Source organism: Protopterus annectens, chromosome 5.part0 (genome assembly GCF_019279795.1).
Source record: "Protopterus annectens isolate FY-2018-M chromosome 5.part0, PAN1.0, whole genome shotgun sequence".
NCBI classification, from domain to species: Eukaryota; Metazoa; Chordata; order Ceratodontiformes; family Protopteridae; genus Protopterus; species Protopterus annectens.
In genome coordinates, this window is record NC_056735.1 from 494,020,474 (window position 1) to 494,040,927 (window position 20,454).

Consider the following 20,454-nt stretch of genomic DNA (forward strand, 5'->3'; position numbering starts at 1 on the left):
GAAGTGGCTCCCACACTCCCTATTTAAATATACCAACTCCAAGATCACACTAGAGTGGAAGAAACAGCAAATTCCTGACAATGGCCGTGCAATTTTTTTCCCCTAGGGGAAAAAATAGTTTTTGTGGCCATTCAAGATTTTGGTATTCTGGTGTATATGTGGCGACGTAAGGGCGTTTGATGAACAGCCCTGTCAACATATACATATATATATATATATATATATATATATATATATATATATATATACATATATATATATCAATCATACATCTCAACTGTACAGATTTTTGCAGAATGCCCAGATTTTTGCTTCATATTTTTGGTCCAATTTTTTTTAATACAATATTGGTTTTCTAACAAATCATTGGCAAATCATTGAAAGCTTAAGTCAGAAAATAATGACAGGCATTTCAGTTTTAGACATCATACCCTTCTGAAAATCCATGGTAATGAAAAATCTGTTATTCTATCTACTTTCTAAGCTTGTAAGAGCAATATTTAAAAATTTGTCCCTATTTTTGGTCCTTTGCCCCCCACCCCCCTTTATTTATGGCTTTGTCCAGATTTCTTCCTCCAAGAGGTTGAGGTATGACATATATAATATATATATATATATATATATATATATATATATATATATATATATAGATAGATAGACACACACATAGACACACACATACATCATACATATGCACACTTTTTTGTGTGCTCTCTATGCTGCAACTGCCGGCTGATCATCAGCTCCTTCCTGTATATTTGATCCATTTGTTCCCCTATCATTCAAGGTGAGAAATGGCTGACAGGGATCATTACTAAGGCAGCCATTAGGAGCGGTTTAAGTGTCTTTGCTCTTATGGTGCTATCTCCTCACACCCACTCAGCTAAGCAGAAAAAATGTGATGTACAATGGACTGTCCATGCTGATCATTCCTCAATTTCAAAAGAGACATTGCCTGGTAGATGCCACATCACAAACCTTAAGGAATGGGAAGTGGTTTCCCTGGTCTGGACTACAGAAATAGCGCTTTCATATGCACTGCCTGAGCACCCACTACCCCCCTCCCTAAAGGACAGGCAAGAGGGCCACATCTCTCTCTCTCTACTCCCTCCCTGCCTAGTTCCTCCAGTGCTAGGACCATTAACCAAACCTCAATCACCAGGGTCTCAGTCAGGAAACTATCCCTCAGCACCATGGTGCAAGGCTTTCTAGAAATTAGACAGCTCTACATGTTATGAGCTCAATGGGGCATAATGATTTTGAGACAGGGTCAGAAAAAAATCTGCAAAGCTGGGGGTACAGGATATGCCTGGCTACATTCAAGACTGTCTGAAAACGAACTAGATTGAGACAAATATAAACTACATGTTACAAGAAATTATACAATCATCATTCATTCTTCTTATGTCCTCATAATCTCTATATGTCATAATCTTTATCTGGTATAATAATTTCAGCAAAATACACCAATTGCTTAAATAATAAGAATTCTACAAAATGACATGGGAGCAGTACACATATATTTGCTAAACTGCTGCTTTAACCACAGTAGTGAACATTTATCTAAAGTTGTCAACAGCATCACACACAAATTATCAAGGACCAGAACATGTAGTCAACAAAACTTATGGCTTTGTTTAACTGTTGCATTAAGCACAACACGGACTGTTTCTTTAGAAAAGTTGTCAGCTGCATAACAAGCAATTATAAAAATAGCAGATATCTAGTCATCAAAATAATTGGAAAATGAGCACAGTAAAGGTGTGACTTTTTGCTAGGTTTTCATTGCTTCATAAAGGGCAACCCTATGTATTATCACAGTTATTAAAGGATTTGCCTACCTGAACTTTACATCCATGTCTGACAGTAAAACTGAAAACTGTTATACAACCAGACTATCTGTAACAGGATTATAAAGCTAGTCAGTGAAAACAAATGTTAAATACCATATTCAAGACATCCGAAGTGTCACCAAGGCTTTTTATATCACTCTCTTCACCAGAATCATCATCCGTGTCAGTCTTCTGCATCACATTTTCAGTTTTATTTTCAAGGACTAAAACAAAAAAGCAAAGCAAAAAACTGTTGGTATTACCTGTAGGTATTAACTGTTCAAAATGCTGCACAGATTAAAAGTATAAGTAACATCAAATGATACCTAAAAGCAAATTTAACTCAAGTACAACAGTTTATAATGCAATTTGCAAATTATAACAATAATAACTATAAATGCTTTTACTATGCAAACAGCAGAATAAGACACATTTCTTACTGCAACAGTTAATCTACAAAAAGGGACCCTCCTTGGTAGGTTCTAGGTTTGCGTTTATCTCATACCTCTCAACTCTACAGACTTTCACAGAATGTACAGATTTTTGCCTAACATTTTTGGCCTGTTTTTCATAAAATTGCATTTTTCTGGAAAATTATTGGCAAATCATTAGAGAATGAAGTTAAAAAAATAACGGCAGACATTTGAGTTTCAGAGTACATACCATTCAGAAAATTCATGATAATGTAAAACCTGTTATTCTATCAACTTTCTAAGTTTGTAAGAACAATATTTAAAAATTGTCCCTATTTTTGGGCCTTTGTCCCACTTTTATTTATGGCTTTGTCCTGATTTCTTGCTCAAAGAGGTTGAAAGGTATAGTTTATCTTTTCCATTGATCAATATATATAGAATCTTTTTCTCAGAGGTTACCATGCCTGGAGGTTGGCATGTCCATGTACTGGCATATCATGCACTGACTACATAACAGAGGTCACTCAGCAGTTTACACCTTCTTGCAAGCATCTTCCTGCAAATCAGGGGGAAAAAACAACAAAGATTGGGTACTCCTACTGCTAACAAGAAATACAAAAGTATATACTCACTCAACTTACAAGGAAACCCATCAGTCAAGACTGGCAGAAGGGGCTACCCATCTACAGTGTGATTTGAGAAAGTGCATTCCTGACTTATCAAAAAGAGTCATCTTCACAGATAGTGCAGATATGTAGGGAACTTACCATAGCCTGACTTTCAGAACTAAGAATCAGTACTCAGTAGACGGGATGATATCACCTTAGCTCAGACCATGTGGCAACAGCACATGCAATCTTTGGTTCTTTCTTGCTCCCTTAAAAGCAGAGCACGTTCATGCTTGCATCAAGGGCTGCTGTTTTAGCTCACTCTAGGCAGCTGAATAATAACTTGGTTGAGGGCTACTTCTGTAACAAAATTTGGCATAAAGGAGGGAATAGTGCACAGGGTCGCTCTGTCTTTATGGAATTGTAAGAAAGGCTCTTTGTGTATGAGGGCCTGTAGCTTGGAGACTCCCTAGCACATGTGATGGCAATCACAAAAACTGTTTTCCAATACAGAAATGTTAAGGGAATGGGTGTAAGATCAATTCTTCCAAAACTAAAGGCATGTCCCAAGCAAAGGTCACTATTTTCATTCTGAGAAGCCTCTGATGGAAGATGCCTTTCAAAGATTGTTTCACTGGAGTCTGGATGCCAGTGGAAACTCTACAAGCAAGCATGCAGATATAGTAGAGAAGTAAGGCACACTTGAAGATAACAGTTCAGATACTGAAGATGCAGTGCGATATCCACTTGCTTTGGGTGGCATTTCTTCCTCTGGCACCAGAAGGAGAATATTTTCCATTTAACTAGGCATGATTTTCTTGTATTTGGCCTACAGCGTCTCCCTTGATATTAACATGTCCTCAGGAAAATGTGGTTAAAGGGTAACAGGGTCATATCTCCTGAGTTGATAACCTAAATGGTGAGGGGACATAAAGGATACAGTGAGCCCATCTTTTATGAGTCTATATACAATTATAAACTTTGCTGTTATCAGAGGAAACTATGTAATTGCTATAATAACAATGAAAAAAAATAAGGTTTACTTTCCCAACAATAACTTAATATGGACTTGACTTTATTATCTTTAAACACTAATGGCTTAAATAATCCTAGCAAAAAAGCAAGTTTACTGAAATATTTAAAACTGAACAAAGCACAAGTTGTCTTCCTTCAAGAAACAAAATTCAAATAAATGATAGCTATAAATGGAATCCCAATGAATACATATTAGCCCAATCCTCCTATAAGACAAAAACAAAAGAAGTAACAGTTCTATGGAAAAAGCATTATCAATCCTGAAATTATCTATAAACATGAAGATAAAGATGGTCTTATAACCTTTGTAATAATTAAATTTAATAACAGAATATGGACTCTAGTAAACCTATATTGGTTCTCTGGTATTGGTATAGGACCTGTTAAGAAACACTTAGATTTATTTCCAGTAACTATAAAGGTAACTTAATATTAGGAGGAGACTTTAACTGTATGCTAGATGCTTGTGAAACTACAAACAAGAGACCTTTACAAACATCTCCTATTTCAAAATTTTAAAATAAATGGATTGAACTATTTCATTTAATAGATACCTTTAAATTGAAAGACAATAAGTCATTATTTTTCTCCCATCAAGATCACAGTTATGGAACTCAAACCAGAACAGACAAAATATTTGTTGATCAAGATTTAAATTCAAAAATTATAAATTTCACAATCAACCTGTCCTTTCTCAGACCACAACTCTTTAATCTTGAAATTTCAAATTGAGTTCAAACCATTAATCTTTTCTTCTAGAATCCCATCACATATAACAAAAATCAAAGAATTTAAACATTGGTTGTTATCAGAATTAGAAAAAAACTCTCTGCAAGTAGTACCAGGTGCAAGGCAGGAACAGATACAAGTAGACAAAAATTGCCAGCACCAAATACAGTGAAAAGCATCAAATGAGGCTAATAAATTAAATACATAAGTATTTTATTAAGGTATAATAAACATCCCAGACCGGTTTCAACCAACAGGCTTTCCTCTATGGGAATGAAAGTAGTCTGAATTATTGGATTTACAGTCCAGACTTTTGTCAGCAAAAACTGAAAAAAATCAAAATTCTATAGAAATTAAAAATAGAGGAATTAAATAAAAAATATAACGAGATTCTAATACACAAAAACTAGTTTAGCCTTAGAAAAACTAAAAGTAAATTATTTGGCTATCTCACCCAACTACTTACATAATTTATCTGCAAGAGTTAAAATACAATCAAAAGCTAATAACATCAACAACGTCTATCATGAAAAAAAGGGAAAAAAGAATCGGATATAGGGGACATTCTTGATGCATTCAGACATTATTACATGGAACATTTTAAAAAATAAAATGCACATACTGATCATTTAAGCCTGGACACAAAATCTATTAATGTAAAAAAAAATACCAGAAGAATGAAAATTAGAATTACAAAAACCTATATCGTGTAAATAAATTACTGACAGAATTAAAGAAGGCAAAAATAAAAAAGCACCTGGAATACATGGCATAATTATGGAAATATATAAACTTTTCCCTTCAATGATAACATCCCTCTTCCATAAAACCCTATTAGAAATTCAATCACAAGCAGTAATACCACCTTCTTGGAAATATTCTTTAATCACTTCAATTCTAAAGGAAAATAAAATACCCAATTTAGTGCTTCATACAGACCCATTTCATTACTAAATAATGATTATAAGATATTTATGACAATTCTAACCAATAGAATGAAAATACCATTAACTAAAATAATAAATAATGCAAAGTGGATTTATTCATAATAGACACAACCACGATAATATTAAAAGGATACTTACTCTCATAGATTATGTAAATAAGGAAAATAAAGAATCACTCATAAATGGTTTGGACATAGAGAAAGTCTTCAATTCCTTAAATTGGGACTATCTATTCAGAATTCTTGAACTATTTGAATTTCCTATCCCCTTTGTTCATCTATTAAAATCTATATATATATATATATATATATATATATATATATATATATATATATATATATATATATATATATATATATATATATATATATATATATAAATAATCTAGCATATGTCAAACTAGGCCCTTTTACTTCTGAATCTCTTTACATAACAAAAGGTACTAAACAAGGCTGTCCCATGTCAATGATTCTATTTGCTTTGGCCATTGAGATACTGGCAGTCTCAATACTCAATTTAAAGATAAGAGGAGTGGATGTTTATGATCAATATACTTCTAAAGTAATGTTCTTTGCTGACGATATATTATTAACCTTATCTAATTCTAAAGTAACCTTAGAGGAACTGGACATACTGATTGAGAAATTTTATAGGACTTCAGGTCTTCAATTTAGTAGATCAAAATCAACATTTTTGATTTTAAATAAAAAAAAAAATAAGTACAGATTAAGAGAAAACATATCATAGGGAAACAAGAATCTACCTTAATGTATCTAGGAAGAGAGTTATGCAAAGACATAAATGGAAACTACTTCAATAAACTATAGTAATATCATTGACACAATTAAAATATGTGTGGAAAAATGGAATAAAACAGTATTAACATTTGAAGATAGATTACAGTTAATAAAAATGTTTTTATTACCTAAGATTCTTTATGTAGCATTAGCAATACAGTTGCTTCCTGAAAGAAAAGTTCTTAAAGAAATAAACACATGTTTAATAAAATGTTTATGGTTTTCCAAAAGGAACAGAGTTGTTCTAACACATCACATTAGACTATGGAAACTTGCTGGACTAAACTTTCCGAATATAGAGACATATATAAAGGCAGCCATATTTAAAAATATTGCAGACTGGATAAACCCTAATTATTCAGTTAACTGGAAAGAATTACTAATGGTGATATCAATAAACAAGTTTAATTTACTTAAAAATGTTCAAATATCAGTTAAAACTAATAAACCCTGGTGCAGACTAAGTACCAGTATGCAATATAACATAACAAAACCAACTAAAACACATTTGATCAATTATTATATTAACTCATTCAGAAAACTGATTAATACATATATAGATTTGAAGCTCTAGAGTACTATCCTAATACCATTCAGCATTACAAAGAACTATCCACATAAAATATATAGTGAAACAATAAATTATTGGGAACAAAGAGGATTTATCTGCTGGTCACAATGCATCAGGGAACTAAAAATTTTGAATATACAAACAATAAAAACAATATACAAAATTCCACAACACAATTGCTTAAACTTACAAAGCATTCTGATGTACTCTCAAGACTTATGCAAAATAATTAATAATTCCTCTTTTAAAGATATGCCAAAACTCAAACTGCTTATATAGAATCATATACAATGATTCTAACATAAAAAATAGCATTTCAAATTTTTATAAAGAATTAATAAAATATAAAACACCACCAAAAATATCATATTAGAAATACATATCTAAAGGACACTCTCCGCAGTTAACTGAAATAATAAAATCAAATATTTTATTATCAATAAAGCATACATCTTTTACACAATATTGGAAAATATTTAACTGGAAATACTTGCACAGAGCATTTTTAACTCCAGATAAAATGACTAAAATTAATTCTTCTGCAAATGGAATATGTTGGAGGTGTGAGCAAGCACATAGAGCAGACTGGAATCATATATTATATTCTATGATTGTGTTAAAGTTAAGACATATTGGAAGTGAATTAATAACTTTCTACAAGCTTTATTTAATGAAACTTTTATCTTATCTAAAGCTCTTATTTTGTTGAATGTAAATGAAGATCCCCAGTTAAATAAATCAAACATGTATTTATTATGGACAATACTTGGAATCTCAAGAAAAGATATAACTAAAAGATGGAATACAAACACAATATCGACTCTAGAAGACTTCTAGACCCTGCTGAAGACTACAGCTTTGATGGAAATCAAAATTAAAGAAATGAGAATCTATCCCAGGCCATTGGTTAATAAGCCATGGAAAAAAGTCTTATCATTGATAGACACTATGCAACACTGAACAGATATTCTCTGATAACTAGACAGCCTCATCTACAAAGTTATTGTATGAATTGAGTATTGTTACTGATGTCAGGCTGATGTATATATTGTACATAGTTATTTAAAATGTCATATATAAAAATTATGGAATTATTACAATACTATTTCAGAATAAAACTGTGTTATTTGAAATGTTATTATTTTGTTGGTTAGAAACATTTAAAGGATTAAGTTAATTTATTTATACTTACATTCTGACTTCAGCTTTCATATTTATTTCACAATTGTAGTAAAAACTGCATTTATGTTGCTTTAAATATTAACAACGTAGATCATATGACTGGTGGTTGTATTTATTTAAACTACAAACTTGCTGCTCTTCATTTTATTCTGAAGATTTTTTTATTGTGATAAGATGAAAGCAGCAAATGTACAATTTTTTTCTCTTTTAAAAGAGATAAGACATCTTAGTTCAAGAGATGGCCCTGAGGAATAAGGATCACATCATCCAGGCTGCCAACTTCAGGGTGGTCAAGCTGGGGTGTATGGTGGCTCCTTTGTTTTGAGTCAAGAATTCCACCTCCCATGGAATCAGCCAAGGTTGTCAGCTCATGTTGTATAACAGAGGGAACCAATGCTGCTTTGGTCAGAAGGGTGCAGTCAAGATCACCCTCGGTCATTCCTTCCTGATCTTTACTAGTGACCTGGGGATGAGAGGTATGGCAGGGAAGCCATACAGAAATAGATCAGTTCATGAGAAGGAGAATACATCAGTCTTCCAGGTCCTGTTCTCTTTGGCCCTTGAGCAATACTTTGTGAACTGCCTGTTTAACTTGAAATAAAAAGGTCTACTCCTGGCACCAGCAAGACTCCATTTGCTAATAAATGATTTTCTAGTAGTAGGTTTTCTTGCCTCCTTTAATACCTGCAGCATGACTTCAGAAAACAGGTGACTAAATGGTAATAAGACTCTATCATCCAGGCAGCCAGATGCATTTTGGAGATGGGATGTAGCAGACATCCCTATCTTGTATGAGTAAGTTCAGTCTGTGATGAAGATTGTGGCAACTGTCCTTGGCCATTTCCAAAAGAAGGGAGAATGAACTACTAATGACTAGGTTAGAAGGGAGTCACCAAAATGATCTTTGGAGAGTACTTCTGAATTCTCAAAATGACCACGGATATTAGGGGAAGGAGCATAAAAACATATAGGAGCATTCCAGTCAAAGGGGAAAAAAAAGTATCTGTTTTGAATTTCGCCAACTGACTTTTGTGACTGGGCAAAAAGATCTATATGAGGTGCTCCTCACAACTGGATCCATTCCTGAAAAATCCACCATTCAGAAATAAGATACATGTACAGTGAGACTGTGTTTTAAAGCTATATCCTAGGCTACCATGGCTAGTCTACACAGAGGGTAGGATCTGGTTCCGCTTGTTTGTTTAGGTATCACATGACTGTGGTGTTGTCTGTAACCATTTGTAATGGTCCTGGGGGTTACAGATGAATGAGAGAGTTGAGAGCATTTACGACTGCTGACATTTATTTTATGCCTATGTGTTCTGATCTATCTTCTCTTTTCCAAAGACCCTACACTTTTATCCCAATAGACTCTACTTCCCATGCAAAGTCTGATGTGTTTATTGTAGAGACTATGCTGGAGCTAGAAGGGAAAATGGGAGACCAAAATTCAGAAAATATTGGTCTCTCCACTAAAAATGTCCCTTCTCACAAATCCCAAAACTGGGATCTGAAATGGCAGGAAATGTTAATGCTGGGACCCTACTAATTTAGGTTCTTTTGAACTTTACTCATGTATAATCTTGCTAGAGGAATCATGACAAAGTACAGCTGTTTAAGTAAACTTACCATAACAGTAGATGTCTGAACGATCACTGCTGCAGTAGCCTTAGCTATATGGGTTATATCCTGCCAAGGATATAACAGCTGAACAGTTTCCAAAGCTTCAGGGTACCTTCCACGGAACCAAACTGTTAGTTAGCTCAAGCTGAGCCGACTAAAAGACAAGTTTGGGCGCCAAGCCATTCAGAGCTTTCCTGCCAACAGACAGAGAGAGAGAATGAGTCCTGAAAAGACAATGCTAAGTATAACAAAAATAACCTCATCCTGGCATAAACAACACAAGAGGGATGGAGGAAGGAGAGACTACTGCAGCAGTGATCATTTTGAGATCTACTGTTATGGTAACTTTATTTACACAACTGTACAGTGTTCATCATATTGATCACTGCTGCAGTAGCTATATGGACAGACTACCCTAGCTTACTACATTTGGGATATGGAAGGAGACGAGTCCAGGAGCCCCTGGAGACAGACTGATCTAGACTACAGAAGGAATCAAACTTATAGTGCTTTGTAAATGTATGCACAAAGGACCAAGTTGCAGCTTCTGGAATACTTCCAGAACCTAACCCTTTCCAAAAAGCCATAGATGAAACTAAGACCCTGGTAGAGTGACCCTTCACCTGGCCTGGAGTAGTTCTGTTTTTGTTGTGATGGGTACAACAAAAGGTAACAACCTTACACAACCATGTGGAAATAGTTTGCTTTGACAGAGGTTGTCCCTTCTTTTTACCTTCACAAGAAATTAACAATTAATCCAAACATCTGAAAGATTTAGCTTATTTATTTATTTATTTAGAGACATCTGATTACCAGGAAAGTCTTACTGGAGAGGAGCTCATTTTCAATGGTGGCCAGTGCAGAAAAGCTCCAAAGTATTGCAAAAACATTATAAGGACAATAATTTTACAATCTTCAAAGATAATACAGTAAAAACAATAAAAAATCTACAGTTTAAACAATTACACTAAATTAGACATAATGTGAAAACATTGGTTAAGAATAGACAACAATTTAATATTTAGAGAAATTTTAGCCAGTTTACAGAAATTAAAGGTAAGTTAGTATAACACAAACAGGAACTGTAAAATGAAGTGGGAGAAAAATAGATTTATGGCATGTTTACATAGGCAATCAGGGGAGAAAAAATGACTGAAGTAAGGCACTCAATGAAGAAGGGGAGTAAGTAAGTGTAAGGTATGAACAGGTACTTGTTCAGATTAGTTCATATTTGGGATACAGCTTATCCTGGGGGTGAGTAAGAACATAGTCTGGTTTTGGCTAAGAAGTCTATCAGAATGGTTTTAAAGGACTGTTGAAGGAAGGGTACTGAATTGATAGATACAGGTAAAGAGTTCCAGACTTTAGCAACATGTGCAGCATATTTGTCAGGTTTGTAGTAAGAAAGGAGTTTCTGCTCATTGGATTGTAATGACTGACTGGGAACATAACTGGGTAGAATGGCATTTAGCATTGGGCAAACAGACAGATGTTAAATAATTTTACTGGAGGTAAGAAGGGGTGTGCATGTTAGTTGAAGGGGTAGTTCTAACCAATTTCGATTTTTTAGTGCTGTACAGTAGTAGGTTCTGAAAGGCATATTTGCTGCAAATTTAGTTACTGTGTTATAACACTGTTCAAGTTTTCACTTCTTTGGTGTCTGGAGGTTAGTAATGATGGCAGGAGGTAAGTAGTAGCACGGAAAGTTCTAGTTGCAATGGTGAGAAAGTATTTGGCTCTGTGAAGCATCCCTAGTGTTTGGACAGCTTTTTTAGTCAATTTTTGCATATGCAGGTTGAATTTAAGAATATCATCCCTGGACTTGCAGCCTTTTGCATATGCAGGTTGAATTTAAGATTACCATCCCTGGACTTCCAAGATGGCTGCATATCAAGTAACAAGGGATTTCCTTGACGGTAAGGGGGGTTGACAGAAGGGAATTTTGTAACCTCCGGATATAATGGACCGTACCCATCTGTCTTGTGTTAAATTTTGCCAGGCTTTTGGGTACATTGAAAGTCTTCCCCCAACTGCCTCCAGAGGTGAGCAGCCAGGCAACCCTTCAGGGATGCTAAAAGGGCTTATCAGAGAAAGATTCTCTGTTGCCCTGGTTCTGCGGACCCCCTCTGCCACGAGGGCGGCATCTGTTGTTACAGTTTCCCCCTCTGCCTCACTACTTGTGTCAGGCAAGGCTCCCTGGGATTTTTGGAACCACATTTTGCCACTCTTCTGACCTTTAGGGTACGGTCTAGAAAGAGTGGAAAAATGGACTCCCACTGCAGAGAGAGTCTTGCCTTCTTGCTCACACCTAGTCAAAGTGTCTTTTACCTGTGGTCCAAAGAGAAAGGAACCATCAAAGGGGGTGTTGGTGAATGATGCTCGAAAGGGTTCCGCAAAATTACACAGCTGCATCCATGCATGCCTCCTAAGGGCCACACCCGTACCTGCGGCTCTACTCACACCATCGAGTGCGTAGGAAATGAGCCTCATGGAGGAGTTAACTACAGAATTAAGCGTCACCAGCTGGGAAGCTACTTTAGCTTGATCCCCCTCAGCTGATGGATCTTGAAGGGTATCTCCGAGCTCTTTAAGGAGATTCCTCTGAAGCCGGGTAAAATGACATAAGTAGTTCAGTGACCTCATAGACAAGGTCGCTGAAGTGAACATTCACTTCCCGTATGTCCATCATCCTAGACTCCTTGTTAGGAGGATGGACAGATGAGGAGGTCTCCAGTAACTCTTTTTTGGTGGTTGCTGCTACCACCATGGCATCAACAGGAACACCTTTGGTAAGGAACTGCTTATCCTGGGGTGCTGTGATGAATTTGCCAGGTCTCCTCTGAGTTGGTTCCACTGTATCCGGAGCTGACCAAGCCTTTCAAGCCACCACTGACATAAGTGGATCGAAAGGTGGAGAAACCCAGGAGGTGGGAAGGTCGGGAACCGAATGCATCCAGAAATAGAGACTCATCTTCGGTAGGGGCTAGGGGATTCCAGTCCCCCCTCTGCTTAAGCATTTCTAGGATGTCCGAGAAGGAAACATCTTCAGAGGGGGATCTCGGGGACCCTTCTGAATCATCTAAGTCTATCAGAATTCACAGACTCGGGGAGTCAATGTGCTTCCTCTTGCACTTCTTCTTACGAGGAGGCTCCTCCGAATGATCAGGGGAGGCCTCGGAAGAAGAGGAAACACCCAATGGGGTGCCCTGGAGTGCCGGTTCCATACGCTTGGGGTCTGGAGGAGGAGCAGAGATTGGCACAGGCACTACAGGGGACAGAGCCGGTGGGGTCGATAGTGGAGCTGACTCAGTGGCCAGCACACTCCTCATGACACTGAAGGCGTCCCTGCCACGATGCAGAGAAAGCTCCGGTTCCGAGGAAATTGGAATCTTTCTCCGCACCGAGGGAGACGGCTCCTTGGCCGATGTAGGAGCCGAGCTCACCTGCTCCGAAGCACAGAGAGGGAGAACGGGGTTGGACAAGGTTCCGATGCCACTCGCCCCCTCGGAGCCGACGTGGGAACCCCAGCGCCCAGATCCCTCAACGGACGGCACCACCGAGGGGATCGGAGCTGACGTTGGAACTGAAGGAGATAGAGTTATCAGAGCCAGCGGTTCCACTACTCAAACCCCAACGTACTCCAGCTCCGAACTCATTGGAGTGGACGGAGCTGACACCTGTTGAGGAGGGCTGGACAACATCTTGGCAAGTGCCTGCGACTTTAGCAACCTACTGAGCACTCTCTTCACATCATGATCCGACAGCCTAGAGGATCGAGAGGAGTGAGAGGATCAGTGACTGCACTCGCTTTGAAGCAACGGAGACCGAGGAGCCGAATGTACCGATTCCAGTGAAGGGGACCTCAGCCTCTTGTGCCTCCGCGAAGGCTCCGAAGTTTCTGATGGAGCCGACGGGGAGATAGTCTTATCGGTGCCAGGCGGAACTGAAGCAGAAGGTAGAGTCTGAACCGAGGACGGCTCCGAACTTGGAGCCGACTGCTTGGTAGATTTAGAGGATTTCACAAGCTGAGGGTTTTAAAAGACCCCTAAGAATAAGCTTTTTCTTACGCTCCTGCAGGACTCTTGGACTAAAGGCATGGCAGATAGAACAAGAGTCCTGCAGGTGCATAGCGCCTAAACAATAGATGCAAGAAGTGTGCCCATCTGTCAGAGACATTTTCTGACAGCATGAGTCACACTTCTTGAATCCAGACACTTTGGATTCCTTTGACATCCTGAAAGAAGGAAACAACAAGTACAGCAACAGCTACCAAAAGCAAAATACAGTCTACACAAAAAACATACTGTACTACAAAACTATAGCTAAAGGTTTTTTTTTTTTTTTTAATAGGAAAGCCTCTAACTTAAATGGCTAGCCTGTGAAAGAAAGGTAGACGGAAAGCCTCTAACCTAACGGGCTAACCTGACAAGAAGAGAATGGGGGGAGGGGTGGGTGAGAATTCTCTAAGTTAAATGAGTTCTCAAGGAAAAGAAGGGATACTACAACTAAACACTAGCTATCACAAAAAACAAGATTAATAATTAACAATAAAACACTGAAAATATAGAAATCTAGAGTAATAAAGTTATACAAAAAGACTTTATACCAGCCTGAGCCAGAAAAATGACACCTCACAGCTGAAGCAGCAAACGAGATCTGGGTAGCTATCGCTAGGCATCATGGGATAAGGGGTAGCCTTGAGCCAGTAAACAGTTCTCAAGCTATAGAAGATGGCAGAGTCGGAGCAGAGGATTGGCTCCGATCCCAACCAGCAAGAACAAAGGTGAGATAGACAACTTAACATCAGATGTTTCAAAAAATAATAGAATTAGAGGACAGAGCACATAGGGAAAACCTGAGTTTTTCTACTGCACCCGAGAAGCTGGAAGGAACAGACTATATTCATTTTATAACAGCTTAAATATGCAACTGGACTGGTATTGAATAACATGAGTTGTTAACTAAATGGGCACATCGTGTGTATGCTTCAAACCTGGCCAGGAGAAAGCAATCTAGACCTTTAATAGTAAAGATGCAAGCCTACCAGCAGGAGTAGTTGATTCTGACAAAACTGTGGCAGAAGGACAATGTACTAAAAGTGGGAGACAGTAGAGAGTTTGGGGAAATTGATTACTCAGTGTACACCAGGCAGAAAAGGAGTAAATTTATTCCACTAATCGAGGAATGTTGTGAAGCAGGCATGAGATTCAAAGTGCTGTACCTGGTTATTTTAAGAATATTCTTTCCTGGAAGGACAAAATCAGTTTTGATGTAGAGCATGCTGAGGAGGAAACACAAGTTTGTCCAGCAAAAAGTGAGTTATGAAACAGAAGGAGATTCTGCTTCTTGTTCTTCTGGTAATAAGAATCACAGAGACTGTGCCAGTAAAACCTTTTCCAATGTTCCAATGGAAAATGTCTGAAAGGCAGAAAAAAGCACAATAGTTGACTAGAAGAACCAGGAGTACATTGGAAATTAAGCACAGTATTTGTAAAATCAACAGGAATATAACCAGAAAATTGGAAATTGACAAATAAATGTTGGATTACAAATCATTAATTATATTTGTGAAACATTAACAGAAACCTGGAAATTTTGGACTTTTTGACTTTGTTAAACTTGTAGGGGACTCTAAAGCATATACCTTACTTCATGCTATTAATGTTTGGAAGAACACTGGAAAGAGGAGGGAAACAGCTGTAAATAAAACATAATTTTACTCTTAATCGTGGTATGTTTTTATAATGCATGATATAATCTGCATGCTATAACGTAAAGTTTTGCCAGTTATATTCAAGTGTAATGGAGAAACTAGAGTAAACAGGTGACCCTGTTTTTCCCCCCTTCTTTCTTTCTCCTTGTTCAATTTTAAGATATGTAGGTACTGCAACATAAAAAAGAATAAAAGTCTGGTCAAAAGAGCAGGATACAAAAAAAATATGTGCTTATTTCACTCTTGCATAGGGGAATGAATGGATTAAGGTACTTGGGTTAATCTAGTAACAAGTTTTAAGAGGAAAGCAAACAAATAAAAAAGAACACTGTCTAGCAAATAAATCAGTGCTTGTAGAAATAACTCTGTATCTGGTTCTCATGTCTCCAAGGAAACAATCTGATAAAGCGCAATAAAAACAGAGTACTTACTTCTTTCAGTGGTTTTATTTCAATGGCTAGGAGATAATGTTTTCTAAATGCATTCAAGTGTTTTTCCAATATGGGACAGTGACATAGATAAGACAAAACCAACCAGCACTTAGTAGAAGCACAGGCTGTACCATGCGTCTTAGCACTGATAACCTTCCTTTTAGGTTAACCCAAGTCTTTGAGTGTGGCTGTCATTCTGGGACAACTGTTCTGGTTAGAAGGTAAAACCTCAATATTTAAAGATGTACATACTTATGTGTGTTAGTAGTAAGTTAATATGTTTTAGGGGTGTATTGGGGTGTATCCTTTTGTTTGTGGGCTTTCAATAAAACAAAAAAAGTTCTATAAGATGTGACATATGCTCAAATGGATATGACAGATCAACCTGAAAACATTAGTGTATACACGTAAGACAAAAGCTGGAACTAGCCAATTAACACATAATTTGTCACACATAAAAGGTAGGTATAATAACTTTTTAACACATTGATGCTTTCTATACTATTTTCAAATGTAAATGATCTCACAGATATACACAAAAAAGAAAGAACAATGAATTATATTAAAAATGTACAGTGCAAATAGCTATGTTACAGGAGACATGTTTGGAAAGAAATGGTCATGTGAATTTGATAAAGAAAGGTTTTCAGGACAGTTACTCAGCAGAATATCTGGGACATAGGAAAAGAGGAGTACTTACAATAATTGTAAGATCAGCTCAAAAACTGATAGATGAGGATAAAGAGGATAATAGTGGTATATTTGTAGTACTAAGAGGCTACTGGGAAGGGAGAAGGATTACACTGGCATGTATTTATATTCCACCAAAAACTGCTATAATGCAGCTTAACAGCTGGGAGAAATAATCAGCTTTCAGCAGGTAATATTACTTATAAATGGGGACTGGAATTTGGTTTGCAGCAGGGAGGATGCATTTGGTGGCCAAGAAGGGAAAACATAACAAAGGAGGATAGATTTTTTTGAAGAAATTTATGAAAATATTTGGCTTGGAAGATGTGAATTCAGTAGCAGGAGTTCAGAGTGAATTTACATATTATTCACCAAGATACAAAAACTGGTCTAGCTTAGACAGAAAATATATATTTCACAGGAACATGTGCATTTAATTGAAAGCTCTGATACACATCCAATAACTATTTCAAATCACACACCAATAATAACTACAATAAAATGTAAGGTAATGAAATAAAAATGGGACACTGGTGCTTTCCCACCTATCTGTTAAAAAGAGAGGATTTTAATGAATGGGTAGTGGAAATTATTCCTGGAGTTATTACAGAAGATAGAATTTTCTTCTGAAAACATAGCTAGGGAGTGGGATAAAATTAAACTTAAGTTTAAAAATAGTGTGGAAATAGAACAAAGAGAGATATGTTTAAGAAGTAACAATAATTATTTAGAGAGACTGACAAAGGTTAAAGTATTGTAGAGTAGGGGGAATCTCACCGAACAAGAAGAGGAGCAACTGCAGAACGCTAAACAGAGAATAAGGGATCACCTTGATGATATGCATGAGTTCAGAAAGACTGCTGTTAAGCAACTTTTTATTAATAACTCCAGAGCACAAAAACATTTAGTGCCACAACTCAGGCAACAGAAAGTAGAAATGGTTATCACCAAATTTAGGCAGCCTATATCAAGGAAGATAAACAGGTCCTGTAATGGTACTAGAAATATTTTGAAAATGTTATGAAAGTCTGCATAAAGCAGAGAAATATGGAAATCAAAACGGTACAAATGGAAATCTTTATGGGAGGATTAAATATGCCAAGGTTAGAGGTAGATGGGGCTCAATTACTAACAGGATGGGAGGAGATGAGATAAAAAGTGTGATATCTAACCAATACACAGGAAAGTCCCCAGGAATAGATAGCATTCATGTGGTACTGTGAAAGCTAGGATGGAAAAAACTGATAAAGATCTGGAATGTTTTGTTTAAAAGTATTTTAAGAGGAGTTGGAGAACCAACATCTGGAAAGAAAGCAGTGGTGGCTGTAATACCTAAAGAGGGTGCATACATATCAGATCCCACTTCATACAGGCACATTTCAATCCTAAACCATGATTTTAAAGTGTTTATGTCTATAATGGCTAGAAGGTGATGCCAAAATTGATAGATATGGACCAATGTGGTTTCGTGGAGGGCAGGTAAACATTTTACAACGTTAAAAGAACATTGATGATCCAGAGGGAAGCAGAAAGCAAGAAAATACCACTGTTGTTGGTAGGTCTTGATGCAGGGAAAGCATTTGACAGAGTAAGCTGGAAGATTATAAGCAGGGCAATAGATGCATTTGCATTCCCTAATAAAAATATAAGGTTGATTAGGAGGATACATGTGGGTTCGGAGGTGAAAATGAAAGTGGGTGGGTTCCTCTCTGATAATTTTTGTTTGAGCAGTGGAACAAGGCAGGGGTATCCTGTTTCCCCTTTGCAATTTGCATTACATTTACAACCACTGACATAAGAAAATGAGGAACACAGAAATTCAAGGATATAACAGGCATGGAAGTCAAGAAAAGCTGTCTCTATTTGCGGCTGATATTATTTTATAACTAATACAAAGAGAAAATGACATTTTAGTGTTGTGGAACATGTTGAGATGGTTTCAAATCTTTTTGAGATACAAAATTAATGAAGCTAAAACAAAGGCAATAGCTGCAAATTATGTACCCACACACAATTTGATTCAGCAATATCCATATTTATGGGAACATGATAAAATGATGTACTTAGGATTATGGATTGCAAATGATTAGGATTCTGGTATAGCAGCTAAGGATATGTGGGAAGAGACTAAAGAAAATAATACAAAAACTGAGAAATTGGAAGGTGTTTTATGGATATGGATAGCAGCATACTGCAGTTAAAATGTTTTTAATCCCTTTAGTGTTATACAAAAGTTAGGAAGATTTTTATCAACCACAGGAAAAGTTGTGGATAGAGCTGAAAGATTTTATCTGGGAGGGAAAGACAACAAGAGGCAAACGGAATAAGCTGATTCTTCCAATAGAACAAGGCAGTCTGGGATTACCTGATTTGAAGCGGTATTTCAGTGCTTCACAGTTAAGGTTCTGATATATAGCACAAGCAGAAACCTATACTGGAAAGAGATGATGACGAAACGGGGAAGCTCAGGAAACAAGGAGAGACTGTGATTCTGGATGGAGATCCTTAAGGAGAATAACAATAACCATACAGAATATTATATTCATAAAGTAGCAGAAAGCATTCTAAGAACTAAGTCAACACGGGAATGGAGAAAGATTTGGCTTTATTGGCCTGAATCTATCCATAAATAGACTGAAACGAAAAAGTCATGGACATTCAGATTTACCGTTTAGCTGAAACACCCAATGTCCTTAAAGAGCAATTTGCATATATCCCATGCCACCTCTAATGCAAGAGGTTTAAGGAATCACACAGTGGAAAGTCTAGCTTTGCTAAATTTTTCTTTTTGTGTTTTTAACCGATTGTTTTTGTGTGTGACATTTTTACTCATTGTTTTAATTTGTTAGTAATGCAGCAGTGATCAATATGATGAACATTCATAGATGCCATGAGATCTAGTATCCTGAGAAATTATCTTGCTGAGACATTTGTTTAAGTAGAAAAACTGACAAATAGATCTACTTTTTCCTGTGGAAGTAAAGTCCTTTTAATTGAGGTACCCAGGCGACATCCCAGGAAAATATCTAGTGTGAAAGGGGTTAAATAAGACTTTTGAATGTGCTCAAGAAAACTCAGTCTCTGCAGGTGATCCCTTACCCAAGTGAGAGATTCCTGACACTTTGGAAAAGACTGCAAAGTTAAGTAAGTTCTCTAAGATAAGGAAAATGTTAATACCCTGCAGTCTGCAGTAGGCTATTACTGCAGCGCGACAAGCTGTAAATACACTTGGAGAAAATTATTATGCAAAGGATAATGCACAGAAGGGAAAGTGTGATACAGGCACAGAAAATTTAAGAAAATCCTGAAACCTGGAGCGATAGAAATGTTATGATAAACCTCTTATAAAGCCAAGGTCATCAAAAACTTAAATGGGTAATAAAAGGTAATAGGTTGTCAAGAGATAACATTTTAAACTTGGACATAATCACAAAGTGGTTTAAAAAGGAACGTTCTAGAACTGGTCGCCAATAGGCTTCATTCTTTGGTAGCATAAACATTCTTGAATAAAAACCTCCTATCTGAGTTGGGGTACTGTTTCTATCACCCCCGAGTCAGCAAATGCTGAATGACAGGAGGAAAAAGAACTTTAATCAGGCAGAGGAGGAGGAATCCTTTGAATGACACTGAAATAGTCCTACTGCCATCTGTACCCATGAGGAATCCCTTTCAGAACCCAATTGTCTGATAAATAGAAGTTATGTCCTTACCATAACGTTCCATAATTGAACTCTTGAGAGCAGAAGCAAGCACCTGATGAAATAAAGTCTGTGAAGAACTCTAATATCTTATTCAAAGAGGGCTAAAAACATGGTGTGTATTAAGCCCCAGAACCAAAATCGTTTCATTTGCTAGTATATGTTTTAGTAGTGTGAGCTTTATG

The 20,454-nt window shown here is 36.8% G+C and overlaps 1 protein-coding gene across 1 annotated transcript in view; it reads right to left on the bottom strand.

Moving 5' to 3' along the window:
- The window catches only part of LOC122802691 (ABC transporter F family member 4-like), a 256,641-nt gene that overhangs the window by 216,396 nt on the left and 19,791 nt on the right, over nt 1–20,454 (bottom strand). Inside the window, exon 2 of the mRNA XM_044072421.1 lies at nt 1,947–2,056. Coding sequence (XP_043928356.1) covers nt 1,947–2,056 — 110 coding nt within the window. The remainder of the gene's footprint in view (nt 1–1,946; nt 2,057–20,454) is intronic.